The 26,736-nt window shown below is 32.8% G+C and overlaps 1 protein-coding gene across 1 annotated transcript; it reads right to left on the minus strand.

The window, feature by feature from the left end:
• Nucleotides 1–22,262: 22,262 nt before the first annotated feature.
• On the minus strand, nucleotides 22,263–23,174 carry LOC131067263 (uncharacterized). Its single transcript, XM_058002216.1, has one exon. The coding sequence runs from the start codon at nucleotides 23,094–23,096 to the stop codon at nucleotides 22,263–22,265; it is 834 nt and encodes a 277-aa protein (XP_057858199.1). The 5' UTR covers nucleotides 23,097–23,174.
• Nucleotides 23,175–26,736: the final 3,562 nt, after the last annotated feature.

A 26,736-nucleotide genomic window follows, 5' to 3' on the forward strand; every position in this document is an offset into this window, starting at 1 on the left:
ATAAAAAGATCAAACAACAAAATACGAAGGCCAAACTAACTGACAGGATGACCAACTGAAGACACTCACACGAGTGTAAATGAGTAAAACTAGGGTTTACTACTATCTCCTCCACTTCCATCGGAAAATATAAGGCATGCTCAGACCTATGAAGCCAGGTGGAGACGATACCTTGTACCTACCCGGTACTTGTACCTGCAATATCCTGCATCACCGAACCACACATGCATATATATACAATATAGAAAACACGACATACACACCGATGAAGGAGAATCGCGGCGTTCCCTGTCTCACCGAAATGAGTGAAGGAAAATTGTCCCCTTGCATCCAATACACTCGCAGACACACAACATATAATTCCACATCGCATCTATAAAGTAAAGTGACAGTATATAGCAATAATCCATAAAATGCCATAAATCACAAGTACTAAAATACTGCAAATAAATTATGCATCTCATATCCAGATATAGAATGAAATAATGTCATAAAAATCTGAATAACAAATCATGGTAATGTATCCACTGAAAACAAACAATAATAAAATATAAGTCTAGTGAGTTCAAATGAGTAGGGGTACTACATTCTCCCCCCCCAAACTAGGTTTACTCCTGGAAGCCTAAACTAAATAAGAATACAACTCCCTCATCTTCATTGCATCCTCCCAAGTCGCTGAGGTCTCATCATTTGGGTCCCATAGGATCCTTACCTGGTTGATGGTGCGACCCTTGAGGATCAGCTTGGCGGTCATCCACCGTTGCAAACACTCTATGGGATCTCCCTGCATCTCCCACTATAGGCTCTGATGCTGCTGGCCTCTGACTACCTGTATTGTGGAAATTTTGAGGGCACTACGTGGCTTTGTGACCAAACTACCCACAAGAGAAGCAAACTCCTCTACCTGGTCCTCTATTACCTGTTGGCCCACTAGACTGTTGGAAATTTTCTTGGCTAGGGGTGTGAGATTCACTCTGTGAGGACTGACTTGAAAAGCCCTAAAATTGTTTTGGTTTCAACAGTTGTTGTTGTTGCTGTCCACCCCTAATGGGTGCCTGAGAAGTCCTAAACGGTGTAGCTGATTAGGACTGATTTCCCTGAGCTCTATTCCCACTGGAAGGTGCACTCCCTATCTGCACTCATGGCTAACCACCAACTTCATGGTTAAGGTTCAGCTCAACTAATCTTTCTTTCACCACGGCTATCTCCACTGAAGGTTGCTCAAACACCCTCACTCCTCCACTAATGTGGTCATTCAAACCTCTCAAGAAGTGTTGAACAAGCATAGCCTCATCATTACCAATCCCGACATATTGTTTGAGCTCATAGAACCTGTGCTCATACTGGTCTACTATCATCCCATACTGATGCAAGGCTTAGAAATCATCTCCTTGAGTCTACCTCCACTGGGGTGAGAGAAATCGTGCCCTAAATCTCTCCAAAAATAGTTCCCATGTAACAGTGTTAATGCACACACTGATCTTCTCCTCCTCTAGTCTCCACCAGATAGAAGCAAAATTTTCAAGATGCATGATGGCACATCTCGCCTCGGTGTTTCTACTGTATGGAAACATAGCGAAACACCGATCTAAACCGATGAGCCAGATCACTGCCTTGAGACCAGTACCCATACCATCAAAGTAAGGAGGATTGGACCTCATCAAGTCCTTTATGTGACCCAAGGAAGGTGGATCTCAGACAATTGGAATCTCCCTCCTCCTGGGTGATCTCTCCCCCTCTCTCTCTCCTCTGGAACCTGCTGATGCGACTCCTCAACCTGAGCATGAATAGGCTGCTCAAACTCAAGCCTTTGGCCTAATCTAGCCAGAACCTCCTAAAACATCTGTCTCAGCTCTTCCCTTTCAAGAACCTTCTCTCTTGCATATTGAGGATCCTGATGAACTGACTATTCTGGCTCAACACTCACATGAGTGGGTGGTGATGAAGGACTATGATGGTCAGAACCATGGCCCCATCCTCCACCTCTGCCTCTATTGCAACCACCCGTATGGCCACCTCCCCTAGCTTTCCTAGCCATGACCTAGCACTGTATAGAGAAAACGGTTTAGACCTATGGAAAGGATAAAACAACGGAAACACAAACATTAAGACCTAAGCAAAAAGGTCAACTGAATAGGTTCACTACAAACCCAGAGTACCCAGTGTTGAAACTTGGGCTCTGATACCAAATGTAATGCCCCGCTAGGAACCCTAAAGGAAAACAACACAACTAGGCAACTAAAGGGTGAAATAATTTATTTTTTATCAAGTGCATTAATTATAACCATTGCATGTCTAATAACATAGTGGAAGAATAACACATGATTTCCTAAGGGTTACCAACGAAGATTAATTATAGATTATATCAACACCATGGTTAATCCAATTGTCCATTTAATTAGATAAAGTAAATGCTTAAGTTTAAAACTACACATACATCTAAATTCCATAATGAGAGAATCAAGTATTCCAATGCATTCAATTTTCCATAAATCATTTATACATAAGATCAAAGTAACTGAATAAACATACATTCAATTGACATAATATTACAATATCCATAAATATATGGCTTCCAATAATGCCATAGATTACAAAGTTACAATATCAAAATTACATAAAAGTTTGATACAATGACCACAAGGTCTCAACTGAACAATCATCATGAACATGAGCTGGTACATGAGCCATGAACCAAGAAACATGAGCGAAGCTTTTCCTCACTTGAAGATACAATCCAGAACATTCAATGGGAAGTGGCACTACCACCCGACCATGTGATCCCGAAATGGAACCACCCCACCGTGCTAGGAGATAGTAGAAAACCCTCAAACAAGCAAAGTAAGACAAGTATGAAAGAACTACAAGACTCTGCAAACATCCATGTGAATCAACTCACAATACACTAGTGACTCTAAGGAGAGACTGTCATCGCATAGCTTGATGGTTACCATGGTAGGCCTCGTAGGTCCCGTCTCTCTGTCCTAGTAACCTCTCCAGGCTTCCGACTCCAACTAAGTCTCATGCGGACACTACCAATCCTTTCGTGAAGAAAAGGTGGTAAGTTTGCCATTCTAGGCCTTCTTGTAACATTATGAGCCCTGTACTAGCACTCACCTATGCACGAGGTACATTATCTTAATTAATATTTATTCCTCCCCCCCAATATATTATTAGGTTATCACTTTTTAACTTACTTTCGACAGGTTATCCTGTCATCCACTTCAGGCATGGCCCTCGCTCGAAAGCCACTCTCCCTCATAGGACACTAATAGGAAAGGTCTCTCTGCGAGAACTCTATGGCAAAACAGACAACCATAACTAATCCTGACAAACCATAGGTGAAGGATACACAATAACTAACCCAAGATTGACCATTTGGACAAAACACACAATGGCTCACATCAATAATGTTATACAACAACACCTGACCAAGGAGATATAATAACATAGGACACAATGACAACTCAACTAGAATTGCAACGGAATTAAGCTTGACTGCAAACACCATTTACACAAGATCCTAATACAGACAATCTTTCCTTAAAACAACCAAATGCATAAATAACTTGCAATTAAAGATTTTCTAGAAAATAAGGAAATACAATTATATTAATACAAATGAATCAATTTTGTCATTTGTCCAATAAGATTTAAATCAAGCACATAAAAATTAAATCTCCTAATGTTTTCAAGCATAAATATAAAATCTCTAAATTTACAATCTTTTCTGAAAATACCAACTATAATTTAATTTCATTCATAAAATATAATTTATAACTATAAATTAAATTATATTCATATAATATATAAATAATTCACTTATAATTATATTACAGAATATATATTTATCAACTCGGAATTTAATTCCACAGTATTAAAATATTAATACCAAATATAATAATGTCCAAAATAATATAAACACTTAGAAAATAATTTCTCTTCATAATCTAGAATTTAACTTCAGAAATGGACTTTAGCCAAGAATAGAATTAATCAGACAAGATATGACAAACATCTTAACACATACATCATTCAGAAGATAGAAGGAATAGAAATATTTTCTTTAAATCAATCAATCAACAGAAGCCACCCAACCTGGTATAGCTTTCCTAACCTGTTTCCTATGTATCTCTAAAATAAAGACCTATTCCCCTTTTTAAACTAAAATTCTAGGTTGAATATCTTTTTCCCAAAAACCTAAATTTAGTAATAAAAGAAATTTTATTTTCTTTTCTAATTTTCTAACAAAAGATAAGCTAACATGCAATAATTAAAAAACATTATTCTTTCTTTTCTTTTCTCATGCAAATTAATTAATTTTCTAAATAAACAAATTAAAGCAATACTTTAATTCTAATTAATTCTTTTATTCATTTATTTATTTATTCTTTTATTTATTTAAAATTCTAGGAAACAATAAATGAAATTAATCTAATTTATTTTTCACTAAAATTTAAATAAAATATATTTCTAATATCATGCAGCTTGCAACTTAATTTATAAACTTCTTTTAATTAATTAAATTTATAATCTCAATGCATACATAATTCAAATATGAGATAGCTTCATAGACTTAATTAATTAATTAAATCCACTAAAACACACAAACTAAACAAACCTCAAGCAAATACTCATAAAAAGATCAAATAACAAAATACGAAGGCCAAACTAACTGACAGGATGACCAACTGACGACACTCACACGAGTGTAAATGAGTAAAACTAGGGTCAACTACTATCTCCTCCACTTCCATCAGAAAATATAAGGCACGCTTAGACCTGTGAAGCCAGGTGGAGATGATACCCCGTACCTACCCAGTACTTGTACTTGCAATATCCTGCATCACCGAACCACGCATGCATATATATACAATATAGAAAACATGGCATACACACCGATGAAGGAGAATCACGACGTTCCCTATCTCATGAAAATGAGTGAAGGAAAATCGTCCCCTTGCATCCAATACACTCGCAGAAACACAACATATAATTTCACATTGCATATATAAAGTAAAGTGTGAGTATATAGAAATAATCCATAAAATGTCATAAATCACAAGTACTGAAATACTGTAAATAAATTATGCATCTCATATCCAAATAAAGCATGAAATAATGTCATAAAAATTTGATTAACAAATCATGGTATTGTATCCACTGAAAACAAACAATAATAAAATATAAGTCTAATGAATTCAAACGAGTAGGGGTACTACACTACTCCCTACAATACAACGGTGATACATGCACTACAGGTACCAGAACCCATATTTTTTTCCGGTTAAACCAAACTTGTGTCCTTGAACAAAATAATTAAGAAAGACAAACTATTAGTTTGATAAATTTTGTTGAAAAGGTCTAGGGTCCAAAACTGAGTTAAAATAATTGCTATTTTGAGGTAGGATCCTTTAAACAAATAGTTAATACTCTAAATATTCATTCCTTTGGGTACACGATGTGGGTCAATTCCCTTGATCAATACATTACATTACCTATACATCCATGCTTATATGGACTTCTCACTACCTACATCCATCACTGCCTACTTGATCCATAATAAATTACAACCAAGAGTGACATCTAACTACGACTCTCTCTAAAAGCTATATAAGAGCAATTTGGGGTGTACATGTTGAGAATATGCATCCCACAATAGACATAAAATCTATTTTCGAGTATTCTCTATTGCTAAACATATAATTGAAATAAGTAGGGAAAACGAGTTAAAATATTGAATTAATAGATTGATTAGTTTAATGTTAATGCTTAGTGTAGACGTATAAAAATGACCATATTCCTAAATGAATATTTAATGTTCATTCCTCTATTTAGTTAAATCTAATTTGATTAAATCACCCACATTCTTCTATTTCAATAAATAAATTATTTAATTTATTTAGTTAAATTCACTTAATCCCTTTACAAACATTTAATTGAATAAATCATTTTATTTAACTAAATCCCTTCTTACTTTTTAATTAAATTTACATTTAATTAATAGTTTACCCAAAATTGAATAAATCTAATTTATTTAATTTCCCAACTTGCAACCAAATTGAAATAAAGCAATTTATTTTAATTATTTCTATTTTCCATCACCCACTTGCATTTTCCTACATCTCTCACTTGCATCCTGAACCCTGTTCCTAATTTCTTCTAGAATCCATCTAATCCTAATCAATTAACCCAAACCCATCCATTATCCCTTTTTCCTAAATTTGAGGAGGTCACATCTCAAATTTGGAGTAAAGTCTTCAAAAGGCATTAAAGCCTTTATCTATTGAACAAGCTAACTTGTTGAATACCCCCAAATTTGGAAGGACTCTTACAAATTTGTCCCCAAAGTCTTCAAATCATTAATGGTTAACTAACCCTTAGTGGCATGGCTAGAGACTTTTTGACTAACTTAACTTTCATCTAACGTAGGGGTCTCATCAAGCATTCATTGCTTTGACCATGGTTATCCCTTTAACCTTGAAACAAGATTTTACCCCTTGGATAAAAGCTTTATCCATTGGATAACCCTAACCTAACCTGAACCATTACCTCCTAAGGTAACCATAAGGTCTTCTCAAGAATTTAATGCTTCTTTCATCTCCTCTCACCCAGTCTTATGTTGACAATTGTCACCATTTCATTGGTGAAAATTGTAAACATGGATTGATAACTTTCAATCCTGACCCTTGATAAGATTATCCAATCTTGACCATCCATTGCCCTATTTTCACTATAAATAGAGCTCTCATTCCTCCATTTTAAGGATCCATGCAAGATTTTAGTATCTCATTTATGCTAAAATTTATCAATACATCTAGCTTCTCTTTGTAATAGGAATTAATCTAATAAGAATTTTAGACTATTTCCTTTATCATTAGCTTAAATCATAAACTAGTATATCATGTTAGGATAGTATTTCTACGAATATTTTCATTTTATAATCTAGTTTATTGCATTTGCAGAATCATGCATAGATAGGATGCATTTCATAATTAAATCAATCATAAGCATCCCTCGTTCTTGCATTCGTCATCCCTAAGCCACTTTGCTCAGTGATTTGAGAGCAAAGGCATTGGCTTGAGGGACCTTGTGCGATAGAGAACCATGGAACCAACCTTGGGAAGTTGAGTCATTCTTCATGACTCCATAACTTGCCCCAAGAAGTATCATGGGTGTGTGAGCAAGCCTCTTTGAGACCACATTTTTGCATTTTAAGTTTCATTGACCCGTTTTTCCCGCACACACTTAGTGATAGATTTTGTGAAGAATTAATTGCAATACTAAATCTAGCATGGGAAAATACAATAATGATGAAATAAATTCAAATACAAACAAGAAGAGAATAATTATATTCCAATATCAAAATTCATGGTTCATCCACATAAAATCCAAATGAAATGAATACACATATAGGCTCTAGGATGGAAAGTCTAGGGTAACATGTGTCCAATAGGTGCTGAGTTAGCTACAACAAACTATTAAACTAACTCAACATGTGGGAACAAAGGTATCAAGTTTACTTAGCTTGATGAGGAAGTGGTGGCATGTAACTACAATTAATCAATGAGTAAGTGAGGTAGAGGTTGCATATACTTTTTTTAATACATGTTCTCTTATTTCCTAGATTTAAAAGTAATCAAGACAAATTATTTAAGCAAAATAAACCATTTTGAATAATCTAGACTTATTAATAGATTATTTCTTATTTTTTATATGAAATAAAATACTTATTCAATTCAAATAAGTTGGATTCATTATAAATAAAAATTAAATATATCATATTTTCTTAAAAAGCCTTAGAATTCAAATTTATTTATATAGATATTTTAAATATCACTTAATAATAAGTCAAAATTATTTGAAATTACTCATTAAATTTAAATATAAAGATAAATATGCAATTACACTATCACCTCCCCCATAGTACACCTTAGGAAAGAAGAGATGTGTTCCCCAAAGATGGGCCATATGAGATACACAAGTACAATTTATAAGAACCCTAAAACAAAAAGAGGGTGTAGCCCTCAAAAAAAAAAAAAAATGTAGGAGAAAACTTCATTATAAGGAGAGGAAAGATAATGGCTAGAAATCCATATAGGGTTTGGCCTATCTATGACTTCACAAATGATAGATATAATGCGGGAGTAAAATGTCACATAATAAATTTTGACTTAAGTTCATTTGCAATGAATATTGTTTCTTCCCTTTTAAAGAATGAAACTTTAAGACATTAAACAGTTTAGTTCCCACTCAATTAGTAAGTTTTATGAATGAATTAGGATGAGGGTGTCAAGAAGTTGACCATATATATTAGTGCGAATGATGAAATATGACTAAAATTGATCAATAGGATCATGCATAATGCATGTAATTTGGGAATGGTGATAGTTTTTAATGTAGATGGAAGAGTTGAAACAATTAAATTAAGGTTGTAGCGTCATAAATTGTACACCCTTGCTAGGGTGGTACAATTCCACGCTTGGTTTAGCACCCGCCTCAGTGTGTTTTGCATCTTGCATTTCTAATCTCCTTTAAGTATTTAATTAATTAATTTAATTAAATGTAAATCATATTTTCACCTCTTCACATGTTGTAAAGTTGGGCACTTTATCCTAAGTGTGCCCCTTTTCATTGTATTCCTTAAATTAATCATTAAATCATAAAGCCTAATTATATCTTATTTTGATCTTTAAGGCCCAATTTCGCATATCAAAATATCTTGAAATCAGATATAACTTTGAGATTTGCTCTATAATCATAATATCTGGAGGCCCTGAAAATTTGGTGAAAAGTTGGTCAGAACATGTGCACTTTGCAAACGGTCCCCGACATTTTTCCTAAAATTTTGGGAGCATAATCCTATGATATTATAATGTGTAACCCCAAAAGTTTGGCCATAACTTCAAATCCTAGGTCGGCCTAAAGATGAAATTAATATCTAGTGTTTCATACATAATTTCTCTATTTCTTCATTTGAAGGGGTCCTTCTAAGAACCCGAGAGTTGGTTTTTGGAGCGTAAAGAGTCTTCTATGTAGCGAAAGAGAAGATCTTTTAAAGTATTTTACTAAATTCATCAATAAAGAATTCATAAACTCTTATTCCATCAATTGGGGGCTTATTAAGATGTAGGAAAGCAATAGGAGATCATCGGCTAAAGATTGGCTTGTACCTCTCCCTTAGGGTTTGGTATTGTTTCATGTTGTTTCCATGTCTTGGTATGAGCTTCATTATATAAATTGTTTACTCTTTATGGCTAGATTGTTTTCTCTCATCCTGGGATCTTGCACACACACAAGGGTCTTGCACACACACAAGGTTCTTGCACACACTATTTTAATTTACAAATTGGCTATTAATTGAGGTGGAAATCACCAAAATGGGAGTTTGATTAGGAAAAACCCTACATAGCCACCTAAAACCCTATTTTTCAACTACAGGTGCAGATTCGAATCCGAGTGTTGCTGCAACTTTCAGGGTTGGCAGAGCACACAGAGATTATTTCAGAGGGAAAATATCATCAAAAAACCCTGGGACAAGGGCGTGGCACCCTAGTCCTCTTTGTTTTCAACAAGGTTTGATAGAGCAATAGGCTTTAGATCTCAGTTCCCAATTCTGCAGGTATAACTCCATATCTGCAGAACCAGGACAATGGTGTAGCACCCTGGTCTTGGATATTTTGGCTCAAATTTTAGACACAGGTCCACCTCTTAATTTTCCTCTTGATCTTTACTTTTTAGTAGCATATCATTTATTCTCAGTCTTGCATTTTCAGATTAGGGTTACTAGTGTATACTTGCATCTTTCGTATCTCTGATTTGCAACAAGGGAATAGAAACCCTAAAGGGTAATCCTCGACTCCATCTTCCTCACAAGAAGTAGTTGAAGCTTTTTAGCCTCCTAGGCTCTTTTGTATTCCATGAGTGTGTATGTAAGAGTGGGATTAGGTTTTGGTTGCCTAGTCTAACTTTTTCCCCTACACGTCTTTTGTGAACCCGACATGAATCCAATTTCATTTTCATTGCATTGCATTGTTAGATCTAGATATAGTATCTTTTCATTTTCGCTTCATAAACATAAAATTCCAAAAAAAAAGTAAAAAATTTGAGAAAAAGAAAAAAAAGAGCTTTCCTTTTACCTGCATTGTGTGTTTAAATTTAATTCAATTTTTATTTCAAAATGTCAGATCTCTATTTGCAAGATATTTATTCTTTTGATGATGTATGCAATTGTGTTGATTATGAGTTTAGTAATGATTAATTGGATGAATCTCTAGAAGAGTGTTTGAACCCTAAGCCTTCTAAACCCTCATTTTGCCAAAAACTAATCAACCTTGTTACTATGCCATTTCATGGTGATGAGAAAGAAAAGTTGAATGATTCCTCTCATGGATACATTCCTATCAACTCCTCTGCTAGAACTAGTGACATGGCTACTTACAAAAAGTCCCTTTATGAGGATGTGTCTCCTTTTGAATCAAAAGATAAACCTTTCAACCGATATGACCATGCTTTCTTGGATGATGCTCTTGATGACTTTATGTCTTTGTCTAAATATTCAAACAAAAACAATACATCTTTAAAAAGGCTAATCAACATGATAAATGTGAATGAACATAGCGAGTCTCTTTTTATGGTCCAAGGTTCTTATCCTTCCTCAACTTCACGTCTCTCTAATCAACCCATTTTCACTGTTGAAGGTGGATATAGTCATGATTCCTTTAGTACTCCTAACAAACCTATCATTATTATGCAAGGAAGAAATCCCTCTAAGATTCCTTATAGTTATGCTAAACAATTAACTAAGGAGAATCATCATGCAGTTTCCCATACCTATAACACAAGAAATAATAGGCAACCTAATCCTCGTTTGGTTATCCCAACATCTCTTCCTGATCCTTAACCTATTCTTCCTCAAGCACCCCGTATCTCACAAACTCTCGGCAACGGATATGATCTCATTGAACAACATAAAGCTACTCCTGCCAAGTTATCCCTTTGGGATTTGATTCAAAATTCCTCAACCTATCATGGAATGTTACAAGATCCTTGAAAACTTTGAATGTCCCATCCAATAATATGACAATGTTGATTGGTGATTCCTTTGTAAATTTTTGCAAGCTTTTGGCTTCAACAATTGATGGGTCAATTGGATTTTTGAATGCATTTCGACACTAAAGTTCTCTATTCTTATAAATGGTATTCCTGAAGGATATTTTCCATCTTCCAAAGGCATAAGACAAGGAGATCCCCTATCCCCATTTCTTTTCAACATTATGGTAGAGGCCTTGGGTAAAGCCATCAAAGACATGCACAATAGAGGTTTAATAAAAGGCATCAAAATAGCTAGAAACTTCTCAGCAACATACCAATAGTTTGTTGATGATAATATTTTGTTGAGGGCAGCCAATTCAAGAGAAGCAACTCGTCTTCAAATCATCCTTCCCTCATATGGTAAGGCTTTGGGTCAGGTTATTAATAGAGAGAAGTCAAAAATATATTTCTTCTCAACTCCTAAAACAAAAAGCAAAATTTTGAACATCTTCAACTGCAAGAAAGGGAGCCTTCCTTGTATCTATCTTGGAATCCCAATCGATAGAGGATTGAGAAATTCAAAAATTTGGGATCCCTTGAAGCTAAAATTGGAGCATAGTACAAATTCATGGAAATGTAAATGGCTTTCATGGGCTGGAAGATTGGTTATGCCACAAGTAGTAATTTCAGCACTTCCCATCTACCTTCTCTCTTAGCTTGCCCTAACAACAGGGATGAACTCTTTCTTCATTCAAAAAATGAGGAATTTTTTTTGGCAAAGCTCAAAGGAGAGGCATAGAATTGCCCTAATAGCTTGGGATAAAATTTGTAAACCAAAGACCTTGGGTGGCTTGGGAATTCGTAATCAACATTTCCAAAACCAAGCCTTAGGAGCTACGCTAATGCGGATGATGACTAAAGACCCATCAATAAGATGGGTAAAACTTATGTATGCAAAATACATTACAGATGGGAATTTAATAAATTTCATGAGAAACAATAATCCGCCTAAAGGATCCAAGATATGGAATTTCATAATCAAATGCAAACCTCTAGTGGCTGACTATATCTCTTGGGATGTTCATGATGGCTCTTCATGCTTATTTTGGGAGGATTCTTGGGGTGGTTACCTAAGCATTGCCAACTTGATTTCTATCAAATACACAAGAGATTGGCTTAAACTAAATTGGGGAATCTACATTATGGACTATTTTTTATTTTTTTTGAGAAAGATCCTTTTGCTTGGTCTTGGAAAATATATGAGGAGCTACCCCTCCCTCCCAATGAAGTTGATAAACTCCTACATATTATCAAAAATTGGAAATTGTTTCTCAAAAGTGGCCATGACTCTTTAATCTGGACCTCATCTAAATTAGGTCAATACATAGCCAAGGTGGGCTATAATCTTCTAGCTAATCAACTTGAGCATAATGACCTTGGAATTCCAAACAAATTGAAATTTTTAGGAGTAGTAGATTCATTTCGAAAGTAGGGGCTTTTGCTTGGTTAGAAATGAGAAAGAAAATTCTTACTATAGACAGGCTCCAGAAAATGGACTTTGAAGGCCCTTCAAGATGCATTCTTTGCAAGGCACATGAGGAATCAGTGAACCGCCTTCTCCTTAATTGTCCTTTTTCAACCAAGTGTTGGAGGTGGCTTTGTGCTAAGATAGGCTAGACCACTTCTCTTCCCAACGACATTGTTTTTCTTTTCCAAGGATGGCCAATCAGACCTAAGGATGGTCTTCTCAGCCCTTTATGGAGACAATCCTTCCAGCCTCTTATGGGAGATATGGAAAGAGTGAAATAGGAGGATTTTTGACAACAAAGTCAAGAAGAAAGAATCAGTTCTCAACTCCATTTAAAGTTCAATTATTTAGAATATCAATTGCGAACTGGCACTTAATCCCAATCCCAATAGGAATTTCATAGACTGGGATGGTAAGATTAGACTTAGATGGAATGGCATTAAAATTCTCCCATTTACTAGTAAAAATGATGAATATAGAAGCTCCGTTGTTTGGTCTCCACCAAAGACAGGCTGGTTAAAGCTCAAATTTGACAGTGCATCAAAAGGCAATCCAGATCCATTCAGAATAGGTTATGTTATTAAGGGTCACAATGGAACTTTTATAGGCAAATTAGCTATTCCTATCCTCCCAGATACTAATAATATGATGGAATTCAAATCCCTTCTTATGGGTCTTGTTGAGTGTTCTAAGAGAGGTATCAAGGACATTGAAATTGAAGGTGATTCAGCTATAGTGATCAATGCAATCAGATCTGAGAGTACTCCGAACTAGCGTCTACAAGCTTTATTGGAAAATATATAAGTATCGATGTTGGATTTGTTTGACAAATTGTCATGAAGGCATATTTATAGGGAAGCCAATACATAGGCAAATTTGCTCTCCAAGTCAGTAGCTAAAGGGTTTGAATTAAGTTGGTGGGCGAATGATATTAGGATATGACAAAACATCTAATTATCTGCAGATTATTATCTAGCATTTACCTGCCATTGCAATTTCAAATTCAATTTTCTAATGGCTTCTAAGATGTTTGACTGACTTCATAAACAAAATACTCTTCTTTAATCAATGGAATTAGAACATTGAGCAGAATCAACCATTGCCTACACAAGCCTATCTATGCCTTCATCTCATTGTAGAGATTGATGTCATCCAGTTGGCTGATGAAATGACAATCAGAGCTTGTTCTATCTCTAGTATGAATTTGAATTTGAAATTTGAAATTTGAAAGCTAGACAATGCAATATTTAATAGAAGTGAAGTGGTCAAGTTGACAATTGAGTTGGCATTTGAACTTATTTGGAAGAAGACCAAATTTAATATGCTTGACTCTAACACCATGCCATCTTCAATTTAATTGAAAACCAATCTCGACAAGATTATTGATTGAGATGGTAGCATCTCTACCAAGGTGGTAAGTCTAGTACTCAATTTATTTTCTGCACTCAGGAAGCTTTTAAGGCAAGTATGGGTGGCATTCACCCAGCTAACTACCACCACCAAAATTTCAAGTGGATGCTTTGATCCAAGTGGAGTAATTTATGCTCCTATCATTTAGCCATCAAATCCGGCCACTTGGCAGACAATTATTCTCATTCCCTATCAATTATCGGCTTTTCTTTCTCCCAAGGCAGTATGCATTTGATTCAACAGGTTTATCTTGGATATGATACCTACCTTTCAAATAAATCCATCGCATCATGATTAAGTTCCCTAGCTTTAAATCTCTTTCCATTTCTCCCACCTTCTGCCTTGTCATCTTTCACAGATATTTGGCCCGAAAAATTCACTATCTTCGACATCTGACAATGGCTGCTTCAATAAAGCATATTATCAGAGCATTTTCAGAACCCTCATCCTTTTTTGGTGTGGACACTCTGGTGCCATTAGAGAGCCCACTTAGACAAGCTAATTTCAAGGAGATTACGAACCAGAGGCTAAAAAGAACCCTTCAAACAATAGATGAAATGGTTATTATAGTCGTGAAGATGATTCTGGACAGGGGTCACACGGAAAGAAAAGAGTACTACAGAGACAACACTCAAATCTCCCCAAGATTCATGGCATCTCTACTAGACAATCAAATGCCAAAGGCCGAGGTTAGAGACCTAGTTAAAAGCCTTTTTTTCTTGAATCTTTTGGTTGGCCTTGGCAAAGTTTTGGGGTATGCAATTCTTGGGGTTGGCCTTCCTAGGCTGGGAGATCTTGCCTCAGTATCAAATACACAGGAAGCACTTACATTTTATCCCTTTCTCTTAGACCTCAAGGGCCCTTCACTCATGAGAAAGACAATTGCCATGGCATGCTCCTTCCTTAAATGGAAATTCTTGATAGGCCAAAGTAAAGACTCGGAAAAAGAGGATGAGTTTAAAGACTTTGCTATCCTAAATGGTTGGCAGAGTGATCTAGTAAGTGGAAGTGGGTCGACAAGCCAAGGTGGCGGACATGGACGTGGTCAATACAGGAGTCGCAGGTAGCACAACCAAGGTGGCGGCCATACTGGTGGATGTGGAAGAGGTCGTGGCAGAGTTGAGGGTCATGGACGCTGAGGTGGTGGCAGCTACAATCAGCCCTCCCCAACCCCTCTTTTTGGGTCTACACCCTAATAGCATTCCTAAATATAGAAGAAGATATGTTTTTGGTTTAAGTCTCATCTTTATTAAAACTATCTGCATAATCTGTTTAGATGCATAGTTGAACTTTTCAATTTTTTTGTATATCTGATGAACTCTCGTTATTTTGTGGGATGCTTAAAATTTAAAAATTAGATAATCCCCTGTCATGGTGGATTTGATAGGGCCTGAATTTTGTAAATATTGAATCTTTTTTCTAATATAAAAATTCTTGCTGATTAAAAAAAAAAAAACATTACCCATAACACAATCCAAACTGATATTAATAATATGTTGATGATATCAGAAATATATATGCAACAAAAAAAAAAGAGAAGTTTATTTGTGAGTGTTTTGACAACAACATCTCTGTGTGCTAAGAAAAGTGATTTTTCTAGGCACTAGTAAAAGAGAGCTCTAAGAAGCTCCAAGTGTTTATTGTTTGGGTGCAGCTCTAGAATGCTGGAAATCAGTTAGTAAAGCATTTCTAATTAGTAGTTGTTATTTTTTGAATTTTAGTTTAATCTTTTAAAGGAGTGTAATCTCCAGTTTTAATAGAAGAAATCATTGCCAGTATCCTACTTTTTGTTTTATATTTCTAATTCCTTTTGCACAAAATTTCCATACACTTGCAACATTGGTGGTTCAAATTTGTAGTATTTTACCATATTTAATAAATATTGGTATTAACCTCTTTTTTCATATAATTTTAACTATAACAAATATTGCTATAATATTGTGTTTCTTTTGAATAATTTATTAATATGTAAAATCATTTTCATTGTGGTTGTATTTTCACATACACTTAAAAGTGAAGTAAAAGGTTCATTGTTGTTGTATAGGAAAATGATTAAATTTTATACAAAAGAAAAAAATTAAATTCTATTTTATTTTCAATTCAATAAAATTTGTAAATGATAATACTATATATTATGTCGGTTTCCTATTTATTTGGTTATTATGTCAGATTGTTTATACTATTTCTATAGTAAAAATTAATTACACTTCTTTTTCTCTACACTACTTATGCAATCCAATAGTATTTAACTTATACTATAAATACAAATTTAACTATTAAATCATTTGAAAAATCAAATGTAATTCAGTAAAACACATTGCAGATCCAATAATCATGCTTAATGTAGTTCATAAGATTATATTACAATTTGTATTTATAATAATAAATAATCAATCTGTCAAAATATTCTACTAAAAATCACTTGATCATCAATATTAATCAATAACTTAATCAATATTAAATTCTCATTTTTTTTGTCGAAGACGTCTTATTTGAAATGGACCGAGCTAATTTGCAACATCCTCGATTCAAACTGCTCGAAAAGGGATGAAAGACGATTACATTCATCTTGACTATTCTTTATTGTTGCTGAAGTTTTCATATTTATTGTGGATCGGGAACCGTTGGCGTTACACCGAGCAATATAAGAGGCAGTGCACATTGTGCTGAAAATGAATTGTTTGCCACTTGCTAAGTGATAAGACATGAAATTTTACCATCAACTTTTTATGAAGATTACCGAATAGAAATACTTTAACTTTTGCCAACTCATCATGCACGTCTCCCAATGCATTAAATGGCATGCCTCATCATTGGAGGAGGTTTTAGAGCATGAAGTTCGCGAGTTTAATGTGATAATAGTAGTTTATCATAAAAAAGTCCTTTCAGTACAACAATTCAGCAAGGGCATGAAGTTCGCGAGCTGTCAGCCTAGCGAGGGCCTTCACAAAGTATTTTTTGAACCTCTTGGTCTAAGAGTGAAGAACTGAGGGGTATCCATTATGATGTCGAAGCCTTGCATTAAACAAGACCTGATCTCTGAAATATTTATTCATTAAAAAAGTTACAAATTATAATAAGAATAGTTTTTTATTGAATTGTGATTTTCATATAAATAACATATTTGTATTTGTTATAGATTTTTTTTAATTAGATTAAAATTTGTATTTTTCATTATTTTAGAACTTTTTTTAGATTTTCTTTTTATACAATGATTAGTACATAGCTAGTGGGCTTTAGTGTGGAAGTTGCAGATAATATGATTGTTACTTGATTTCATGTGTACAAATACTTAGATATTGACCTTGACATGGTGTAATTAAAATTATTAAAGATTATTTATATATTTATATAATTAAGTTGAATTTGAATTACTTATTAAATTTTGTATTGCAACAAATATTAAATTAATAATAACTATATTCAAGTGTAGATTAAATTAATAATAATTATATTCTTATTATTATATTAGATCTTGTTTTAAAACAATTACATCACAATGATATTTCAACATTTTTAAGTTTTCAGGTACATTAAAATAATGTTTAGTTTTTTTTAATTTTCTTTCCAAATTCCTCATGTAGTTTGATAATGTGAAAATTTGATAAATCTAAACTTATTTATTTATTTTATATATGTTACAAGTAACTACCAAAATAAATTTTGCCTTTATTATTGAAACTAGGTGAAAATATTTTGAAGCTAATTAATTGATTATTAATTAATTGTGAAAATCTTACCATTACAAGGTAACAAATCTTTTACTTTTGAAGTAATTTATGCATAGCTCTTGGTTGGTTAAGTTAGTATTATGCTAACCCAATTTAATACTATTAAATTTTGATAACATTGCAAGATTAAAACAATAATAGAGTAATAACATAATATAATATAAAACATTATTAATATAGTCATAAAAATTATTAAATAGTAACATAATTTTTAAAATAAAAATATTCTAATAATTAAAATATTAATATTGATAATAATATAATAAGTCAACACTATAATATATTAGTAATTAGAATAATAAAAAATAATTAAACAAAAATAAGTGAAAAAATAATATAATGAATATTAGTAAAATGTAATGTAAAAAAAAAATTGTTCTCACCTACACGTAAATATTTAAGTTTTCTTTACTACTATTTAAGTATAATTTTTTATTTGTTCTAATGACATTCTCAAATAAATATTAAATTTTAGATGCATTATAGTATTCTTAATTGAAAAAAATAAGTCATTTGAAATATGTAATTACTCTAGCACCTTCCCCATACTCAACTTAGGAAAGAAGAGATGCGTTCCCCAAAGATAGGTCATATGAAGTACACATGTACAAGTTATTAGAACCCTAGAATAAAAAGAGGGTGTAACCCTTTAAAAAATAAAAAACTCGTATGATAAAAATTAATCAAAAGGAGTGGAAAGATAATGGCTTGAAAACCCTATAGGATATTACCTATCTATGACTTCAAAAAGGAGAGGTATAATACAAGAATAGAATGTCACATAATAACTTTTGTATTAGGTCCATTCGCAATGAATGAATTAGGATGAGTGTGTCTAGAAGTTGATCATATGTGTCAGTGTCACTGTTGAAATATGACTAAAATTGATGAATGGGACAATGCATAATGCATGTAATTTGAGAATGGTGTTAATTTTGAATGTAGATGGAAGAGTTGAAATAATTGAATTAAGGCATGTCAAGATATAAGTATAATATAAAAAACAAGAAATATGAGGCTTATAATTGTTAGTAATTTAGGGACTCAAGCTCCCAAGATCACCTATTAAACCAAAATATCCTTCTACAAAAGAGAAAAGAAAGAGCATAATTTTTCCAATAATAGATGTATAATATGTTAGATCAAATATGCTAAATGAAAACATCTACGCAATAGAAAAAGTACATATGAGACCTTTCTTATATAGGAAAGAACGAGAGATAGGACTAACTAGGATGATGGAAGGTGTCTTAATCTTATGAAATGAGACAATTAGGGAATAAGATCACATGTGTTTCTAAAAATACTCCTAGAGCCCTAAGTAAACTAAAAATGTGAACATGCATAAATAGGGCCTAATTAGAAACTTGTTGGATATTGTTCCTTGTTGATACCAATAGCCCCTTTAAGTGTAACTTAAGGACAATGGTGAATTAATACAAATGAGGAAAATATGGAAATATGGGACTTGCTTTAATAGACCATGTTAGGTTTGCAAATACAATCTCTCATAAGTGAAGAAAATGAGAAAACCCAATAGAACAAAATTCCTCCACAATTGAGAGAAAATACAAGAAAGTGAAAAAAGAAAGGACTCAATATGACCCATTCCTTTGAAAGTGAAAATTAGAGATTGCATAAAATTAAAGACAAATGTGTTGATCTATTCCTTTAAAACAAATAAGACTAGTGAATTCACACCCATCAAGTTCGAAGCCATTTTATTGTATAAATGTGTGACCAAATGGAATAATGGGCAGCTAGAACCACCAAATGTACTCATGTTGGTAAATTAGAGAGAAGATGAAGATAGGGCAAGCTTAAGTAGAATCACAAACATGAGGTGTAAATTGGACTGGTTACAATTTACGATGCTACAAGAACACATCATGGGCACTTGGTATTTCCTTCTCATTCTTAATTGTCACCTTCAAGAATATCCAATCATGAAGCTAGATTTTCTTTAACACATCAACACACATATTCAATGTGATCTTGATCACCTTGTGCTCAAGAACCACTTCCATATTTACAACATCAACTACTTGTATGTATGCCTTCACACATTCATTTCAATAAAAATGTCTATTTAACACATTAAACTTTAAAACTTAAATGTTATATTACAATATGAATAGCATTTCCTACCAAAGTACGTAGCACCACAGTTCTCCTCACAGACACACCTAAGCCCACCAGGTCTACTACATCACATTCAAATGTCATGTCCTTATCAAACTCTTATGCACATGTGGACCTTGTGGACAAAATCACTATTTTTTCCTAATGAAACATCGTGAATCTGTCTATAGAATAAAGTAAGATCCCAAGCCTCTTGTACTGGAGTGTCCATAAAAAAAATGAAATGGCTAAAACCTCTTCTATGTAAGTGTCCACATTAAAAAAAAAAATTTAAAAGAACGAAAGAGCTAAAGCCTTTATTATGACTGTGTAAACAAAAAAGAAAGAGATTAAGCCTCTTAAAGTTTAGATTGGCACGTCACAACAATTTGAGATATGATGGTCTATAATTGATAGTATTGAATTATATATTTGCAAATTTAATATCCAGAAAATTCTTAATGGTCTATCATGAATATGATATTTCTTATACACTAATATTCAAAGTCATAAATTCAATAATGAAGAAATCATAATAAATCACAGCTGATCTTTTGACCAATTTTCATTCAAAAATTAGTGAAAAAAGTTTGCTAACCAATAAAATTAAATAAAATCATTTTTTTTGGTGATTAGATGTCCATATTTATAATTGACATATTGATAGGCCAAATAGAAAAGTCGAATACATGATGGAAGCGAATTAGCCAAGAATAAATATTACTCTGAATCGCACTTTTCTAGAAACAATGCTATATTCCAAGCAAGGATAAGCGTTACCCAGGTGGAGATTTGCGTCCAACTTTACAGAACTTCGAGTATAAATTGCATTTGGAGATTTGGAGTTCTAGTTCTAGTGCGTTTCATCACAGTATTGAAGCAGTATTTATAACAAATAAAACTTTACTCCTGAGATTGATATGTAAGTTTATTTTAAAATTTTAAAAAAATTTATTATTATTATATGATTTTCTAAAACAATTTTAGAGAATAGATATTGATAAATTGATTGGTATGTAAGTTAAAAAATTAACTATTGAAGTGTAAGAGTGAAAAATGTATATTTTTTGCTTTTGGAATATAAACTATTTTTACATTTGTAATGAAATTAAGTATCATATTTTGTTTGTCAATTCTAAAAATATGTTTTCATCTGATGTTATTTTTGACCAATGAATATATCTTAACTCATTTGTTATATTCTCTTATTGACACTTATATGTATTCAATTATACTTAAGAAATATTTTACAATGGTATTAAATCATAGAATGTCTTATCATGATCTTATACACAAAAACCAAAACACCTTTCTTACATTTATTCCTAGATGAAGTTTTACTTCTTTGATTTTAATGTTTTGTGGATTGTCGCTAAGGATATTTTTTGTTACCTCATTGGTATATGTTGTTATAGAGGAAATCAAATCTTAAATAGTATAGTATATAAAAAAGTTATATTTGGTTGTTTAGGTTTTTCTTGTTAAATTGAGTTTTTCATATTACTAATTTGATTGTAGGAAATGTTTGATGATTATCATTGGTAAATATTGTTGTAGCTGAAATAGACACATCTTGTTTAATTAGATAATAAATTAGTCAACATAATTAAATTTTAAATAGTAGAATTAAAAAAAATCGATTTTGATTGTTTAGAATTTATAATTAAATTGAATTTTAGATATTATTGATTTAGTTGTATGATGTGTTTGATGATAACATTTGACATAAAATAGAATGTAAATGGAGTGTGGAGAGGTCACTACTTGAGATCTAGCCTTCTCTTAAAGTCTTCTGCCATGGAAATATCATGATGCTATGTTTGGTTATTATATTTATACTTTTATATATATTTAAAGGTCAAGTAAAAGATTCGTTATTATATTGTGAAATGATTAAATTTAATATAATAGTAAATAATTCAATAAAAATTGAAAACGATAATACTATATATTATGTTGGTGTCTTGATTATTTGGTTATAATGTCAGATTGTTTATACACTTTTCATTGTACAAATTTAACACACTTTTTTTCTCTATAATACTTATGCAATCTAATAGTATCTAAATTCTTCTATAAATAGAAGGTTAACTATTAAATCATGTGCAAGAACCTAATACAATTCAGTCAAACATATTGTAGATAAAATTATAATGCTTAACATAGATCATAAAATAATATTACAAATTGCTTTTACAATAGTAAATAATCAATAATAATAGATCATATTTTAGGAAATCTGTAGACAATATCTTTAGCTTCCTTTTGGTAAACACATAGTGGCTTATAGAACATTAAATTCTCGTAATAATAATTTTATTAAAAAAGAAAAATAGTAATAATAATTTAATATTTCAGTCGATCATTCTCCCCTTCAAATAAAACAATGTTTGCATTGTAAGAACAGAGATCCAGAACAAGAAAGAATCGATAACCGATCAATCTTTTAAAGAATACCTTTTGCCAGTAAAAGGTCGGAACTTATCAGCTTCTTCACTTTGCTTTTCACTTTTTTGTGTCACCACCTTTCCATTTCCCCTAGCAAGTGCATGGGTTTGATAGGTGTTATCACCAAATACAAGCTTACCTGGTTTACGTATTGGAGCTCTTGAAGGGGATCTTGACCTTGCTGATTTAACTTTCGGACTCTTGGGTGATACAGGTTTTCCATTCAGACGCCTTCCAACTCCAGTGAAAGCAGTAAATCTGCATTGAGATTTTTCTTCATGCTCTGTAGATGTAGTAGTTTCTCTTGTTGATCTTGAACTAGTTGCAGTAGTGCAGATATTAGCAGGATTTAATGGCAGCCTTTCAGGTTCTTTGTAATCAAGAGGAGGAGCAAAGTCTACTTCCAAGTCTGCGTCAAACACACTTATGGCAGATTCAGGTTTTGTTTCAACTATATTTATAGAATATATGGTGTTGTTGTAATCTAACTTAATGTTATCCCCTGTGGTCAAACAAGAGAAGTTCCTCAGAGAAACCTCCAAGAAAGCTTTTGGGTTGGATATGTCTAATAAATTCTTTGTGTGGGGCTGCAATTTCAAACTCGTCCCCTTTGGAAGAGTGGTATGCTTCAATTTGACTGTATCTCCTGGTTGTAGAAGCATATTTTCTATCATCCAAAGTGGCATATAAATGATACCCTCCTCAGCCACGAATTCAAGTACTCCACAGTGTGAGATGCAACCTGTGATGGTATTCTGAAGCTGGAAAAGCATTGGATACTCTATTTCTTGAGATATGAGACGAGAAAGAGCAGAAGGAGGCATTATAATTTTGTTGGCTTTTTCAAGCTCTGGTTTGTCAGTATAAATGGGAGGATAACATTGATAGATCTGCTCAAAAGTAGCAGCTTCTTCATAAGGCCCTCCATACCTATATCTTCTATATCCATATCTTCTTTGATAAGATCCATCTTCATCATGTTCTTCTTCATGGTTGTTCATAACTTCTTCAGGTCCTCCATTTCCATATATATTTTCATCATATAAATTTTCATAATATCTTTCTTCTTCATGCACATTCATATTTTCATCAATTCCATCTTCAAGATTTCTTTCTTCTTCATGTCCATATCTACTTTCATCAGATCCATCTTCATAATAACTTTCTTCTTCATTTACATTCATATTTTCAAGCTTTCTTTCTTCTTCATGTCCATTGATATCTTCACCAGGTTCTACATATCCATATCTTCCTTCATTATCTGATCTATCTTTATGAGAACTTTTACATCCAAAAATCTCTTCCTTACCAACATAATATTCCATTTCTGAAAAAAAAATTATAGAATTTGAGCTCTGAGATAAATTCCTGTGCAGTTACGTATTCTCTTTTGTTGGGTTTTAGCAATTATATATAGATGTCATATAAAGGGTTGCGTCCTTTTTATTTTTAACAGTCGCGGTGTTAACTCTTAAGTGCTCCATCAATTTATAAATGAACCTATATAACTATTAATATGAAATAAGATTGGTTTTTTAATTTTTTAGATTGAAAGCTCTTTTACATGCAATGTAATTAAGAAAACGCGTAAAATGCAATTTAATATAATTACATCAGGAGCTTGGAGTGCATGTCTATCGTTCACCAAATTCGAACTTGTTGATTAATTCTTAAATGTTTAGTTAAAACGAATAAAGTTATTGTCTATATAATAATTCTGTGTATTGAATATAACTGTAAAGTTATTTGAAGAATTTTTGGCAATACTGAATTAACCTTTTTTTGTTATAGTAGAATTTTTTTTTATGAGAACTACCTTAAAAGAGATTGTGGCACCAAAGAAAGATAAAACTTTGACTATTTATAAAAGATGGAACACCAAGAAGAGATTGACAAAACAATCAATTATATCTTTAGAGCCCACCCTATAGCATAATAAGAAGCATGTTTTAAGCCTGCTCATGCTTTCTTTTCCTCAATTTATTTTGTTAAATCTACTAGTCCCTACAATATAAGGGTCATACATGCACTGCAATTACCAAAACCCATGCTTTTTGCTAGTTAAACTAAAGTTGTGGCCTAGTTCAACAAAATAATTAAGAAAGACAAGTTGTTAGTTTGATAAACTTTGTTGAGAAGGTTTAGGATCAGAAAATGAGTTAAAATAATTGTTGTTTTGGGGTAGGATCCTTTGAGCAAATGTTTAATACAATAAATATTCACTCCTTTGGCTACATGATGTGGTCAATTCCCTTGATCAAAACATCTCATTACCTATACATCCATGTTGATATGGATGTCACTACCTATATCCATCACTATCTACTTGATCCACAAAAAATACAACCAATAGTGATGTCTAATTACCACTCTCTCTAGATACCATATAAGAGCAACGTTGGGTGTATATGTTGAGAATATGCATCCCACAGTAGACATAAAATTTAATTTCTAGTAAAATGTTTAAATAAAGTTATCTTTATTTAAACATATAACTGAAAGAAGTAGGCAAAAAAGAGTTAAAATATTGAATGAGTAGATTGTGTAATTTAATGTTAATGCTTAGTGTTAGATTTCTTGAAGAACCACACATTACTAAATCTAGCATGAGAGCGAACAAAAATGATGAAATAAATTCAAATACAAACAGGGAGAGAATAATGATATTCCAATATCCAAATACAAACAAGGAGAGAATAATGATATACCAATATCAAAATGCAGGGTTCATTCATATAAAATCCAAGTGAAATGACCCTAGGATAAAAAATCTAGGGTAACATGTGTCCCATAGGTGTTGAGTTAGCTACAAAAAAATATTAGACTAGCTAAACATGTAGGAACAAAAGGTGTCAAGTGAATTTAGCTTGATGAGAAAGTGGTGGCACTTAACTACAATTAATCAGTGAGTAAACAAGGTAGAGATGGCACATACTTTTTCAATACATGTTCTCTTATTTCCTAGATTACATGAGTAATCAAATTAAATTACTTTAGTTAAATAAACCATTTTGAATAATTTAGACTTATTAATAGATTATGTTTTTTTTTATATGGAATAAAATAATTATTCAATTAAAATTAGTTGGATTCATTATAAATAAATATGAAAAATATTATATTTTCTTTAAAAATTTTAGAATTTAAATTTATTTTATATAGATATATTTTAAATATGGCTTAGTAATAAGTAAAAATTATTTGGAATTTCTCATTAAATTTAAATATAAAGTGAAGTATGTAATTACACTAGCACCTCCCCCTTAGTGCAACTTAGGAAAGAAGAGATGTGCTCCCCAAAGATAGGCCATATGAGGTACAAATGTATAGTTTATAAGAACCCTAAAACAAAAAGAGGGTGAAACCCTAAAAAAAGAAAAAAAATGTAGGAAAAACATCATCATATAAAGAGGAAAGATAATGGCTTGAAATCCTTATAGGATATGGCCTATCCATGACTTTACAAAGGAGAGATATAATGCAGGAATAGTATGTCACATTATAAATTTTGTATTCTAGGTCCATTTGCAATGAATGGTTTATCTTCCCTTTTGAAGAAAGAAATTTTGAGATATTAATCAATATAGTTCTAACTCAATTAGCAACTTTTATGAATTAATTAGGATGAGTGTGTCTAGAAGTAGATCATAGATGTCAATGTCAATGTTGAAATATGACTAAAATTGATCAATGGGATCATGCATAATCCATGTAATTTGGGAATGGTGATAGTTTTGAATGTAGACGGAAGAGTTGAAACAATTAAATTAAGGAATGTCAAGATATAAGTATAATACATAAAAGCAGTCATACTAGAAAGTTCCATGGGAGGAGGTTCGAACGTTCTTGGGTTTCAGAATAGGGTTCCAAGGAATGGAAGATGGTGGCAAGATGACAGTGCAAGATGGCAGGGTGTGGCAAGGCTTTGACACAGGTCTACAGGGAACGGTATATGGTGGCAAGGTTTCAATGTCCCCCATCAGGATCACCAAGGACAGTCAAAGGATGCCCCTCGTTTTGGCCAATATTCAAAATTTGACATCAACCCCTCCGTCAAAATCTTCAGGGATAAGCCTTTTATCAAACTGGTTTCAAACTTACCCTCAGGAAACTGATGGTTGAATCGTTTCACATGTCTACAAGACAAGTCAGATAGCCCCGAGACTTTTTTCAATAGTTCTCTTGCTCATTCGGCCCGCGCATTTCATTCCCATCCTCACAAAGCAAACAGTAACCTGCAGAATCTTTTAAACTCCAACACCTATGTCAAGGGAATTTCTCTCAACCATGGGGCTCGTAAGGTCCCTAGAGGACACCTAGGCCACCGTCCACCTTTTCAAAAATCATTCAGGCTAGAAAAAAAATTCAAAATTCATTTGGCCAGGAAAAAAAATTTCAAAATCCTGTCAAAAAGCTTCCACTTTTGAATCCATTTCGATTGAAACACCGAAAGAAACAACCAAT

The sequence above is a fragment of the Cryptomeria japonica genome, unplaced genomic scaffold (genome assembly GCF_030272615.1).
Source record: "Cryptomeria japonica unplaced genomic scaffold, Sugi_1.0 HiC_scaffold_160, whole genome shotgun sequence".
Lineage (NCBI taxonomy): Eukaryota > Viridiplantae > Streptophyta > Pinopsida > Cupressales > Cupressaceae > Cryptomeria > Cryptomeria japonica.

Bases quoted from the DNA above. Each gene is read 5' to 3' on its own strand.
- LOC131067263 (XM_058002216.1), bottom strand. From the start codon at position 23,096: ATGCCTCCTTCTGCTCTTTCTCGTCTCATATCTCAAGAAATAGAGTAT.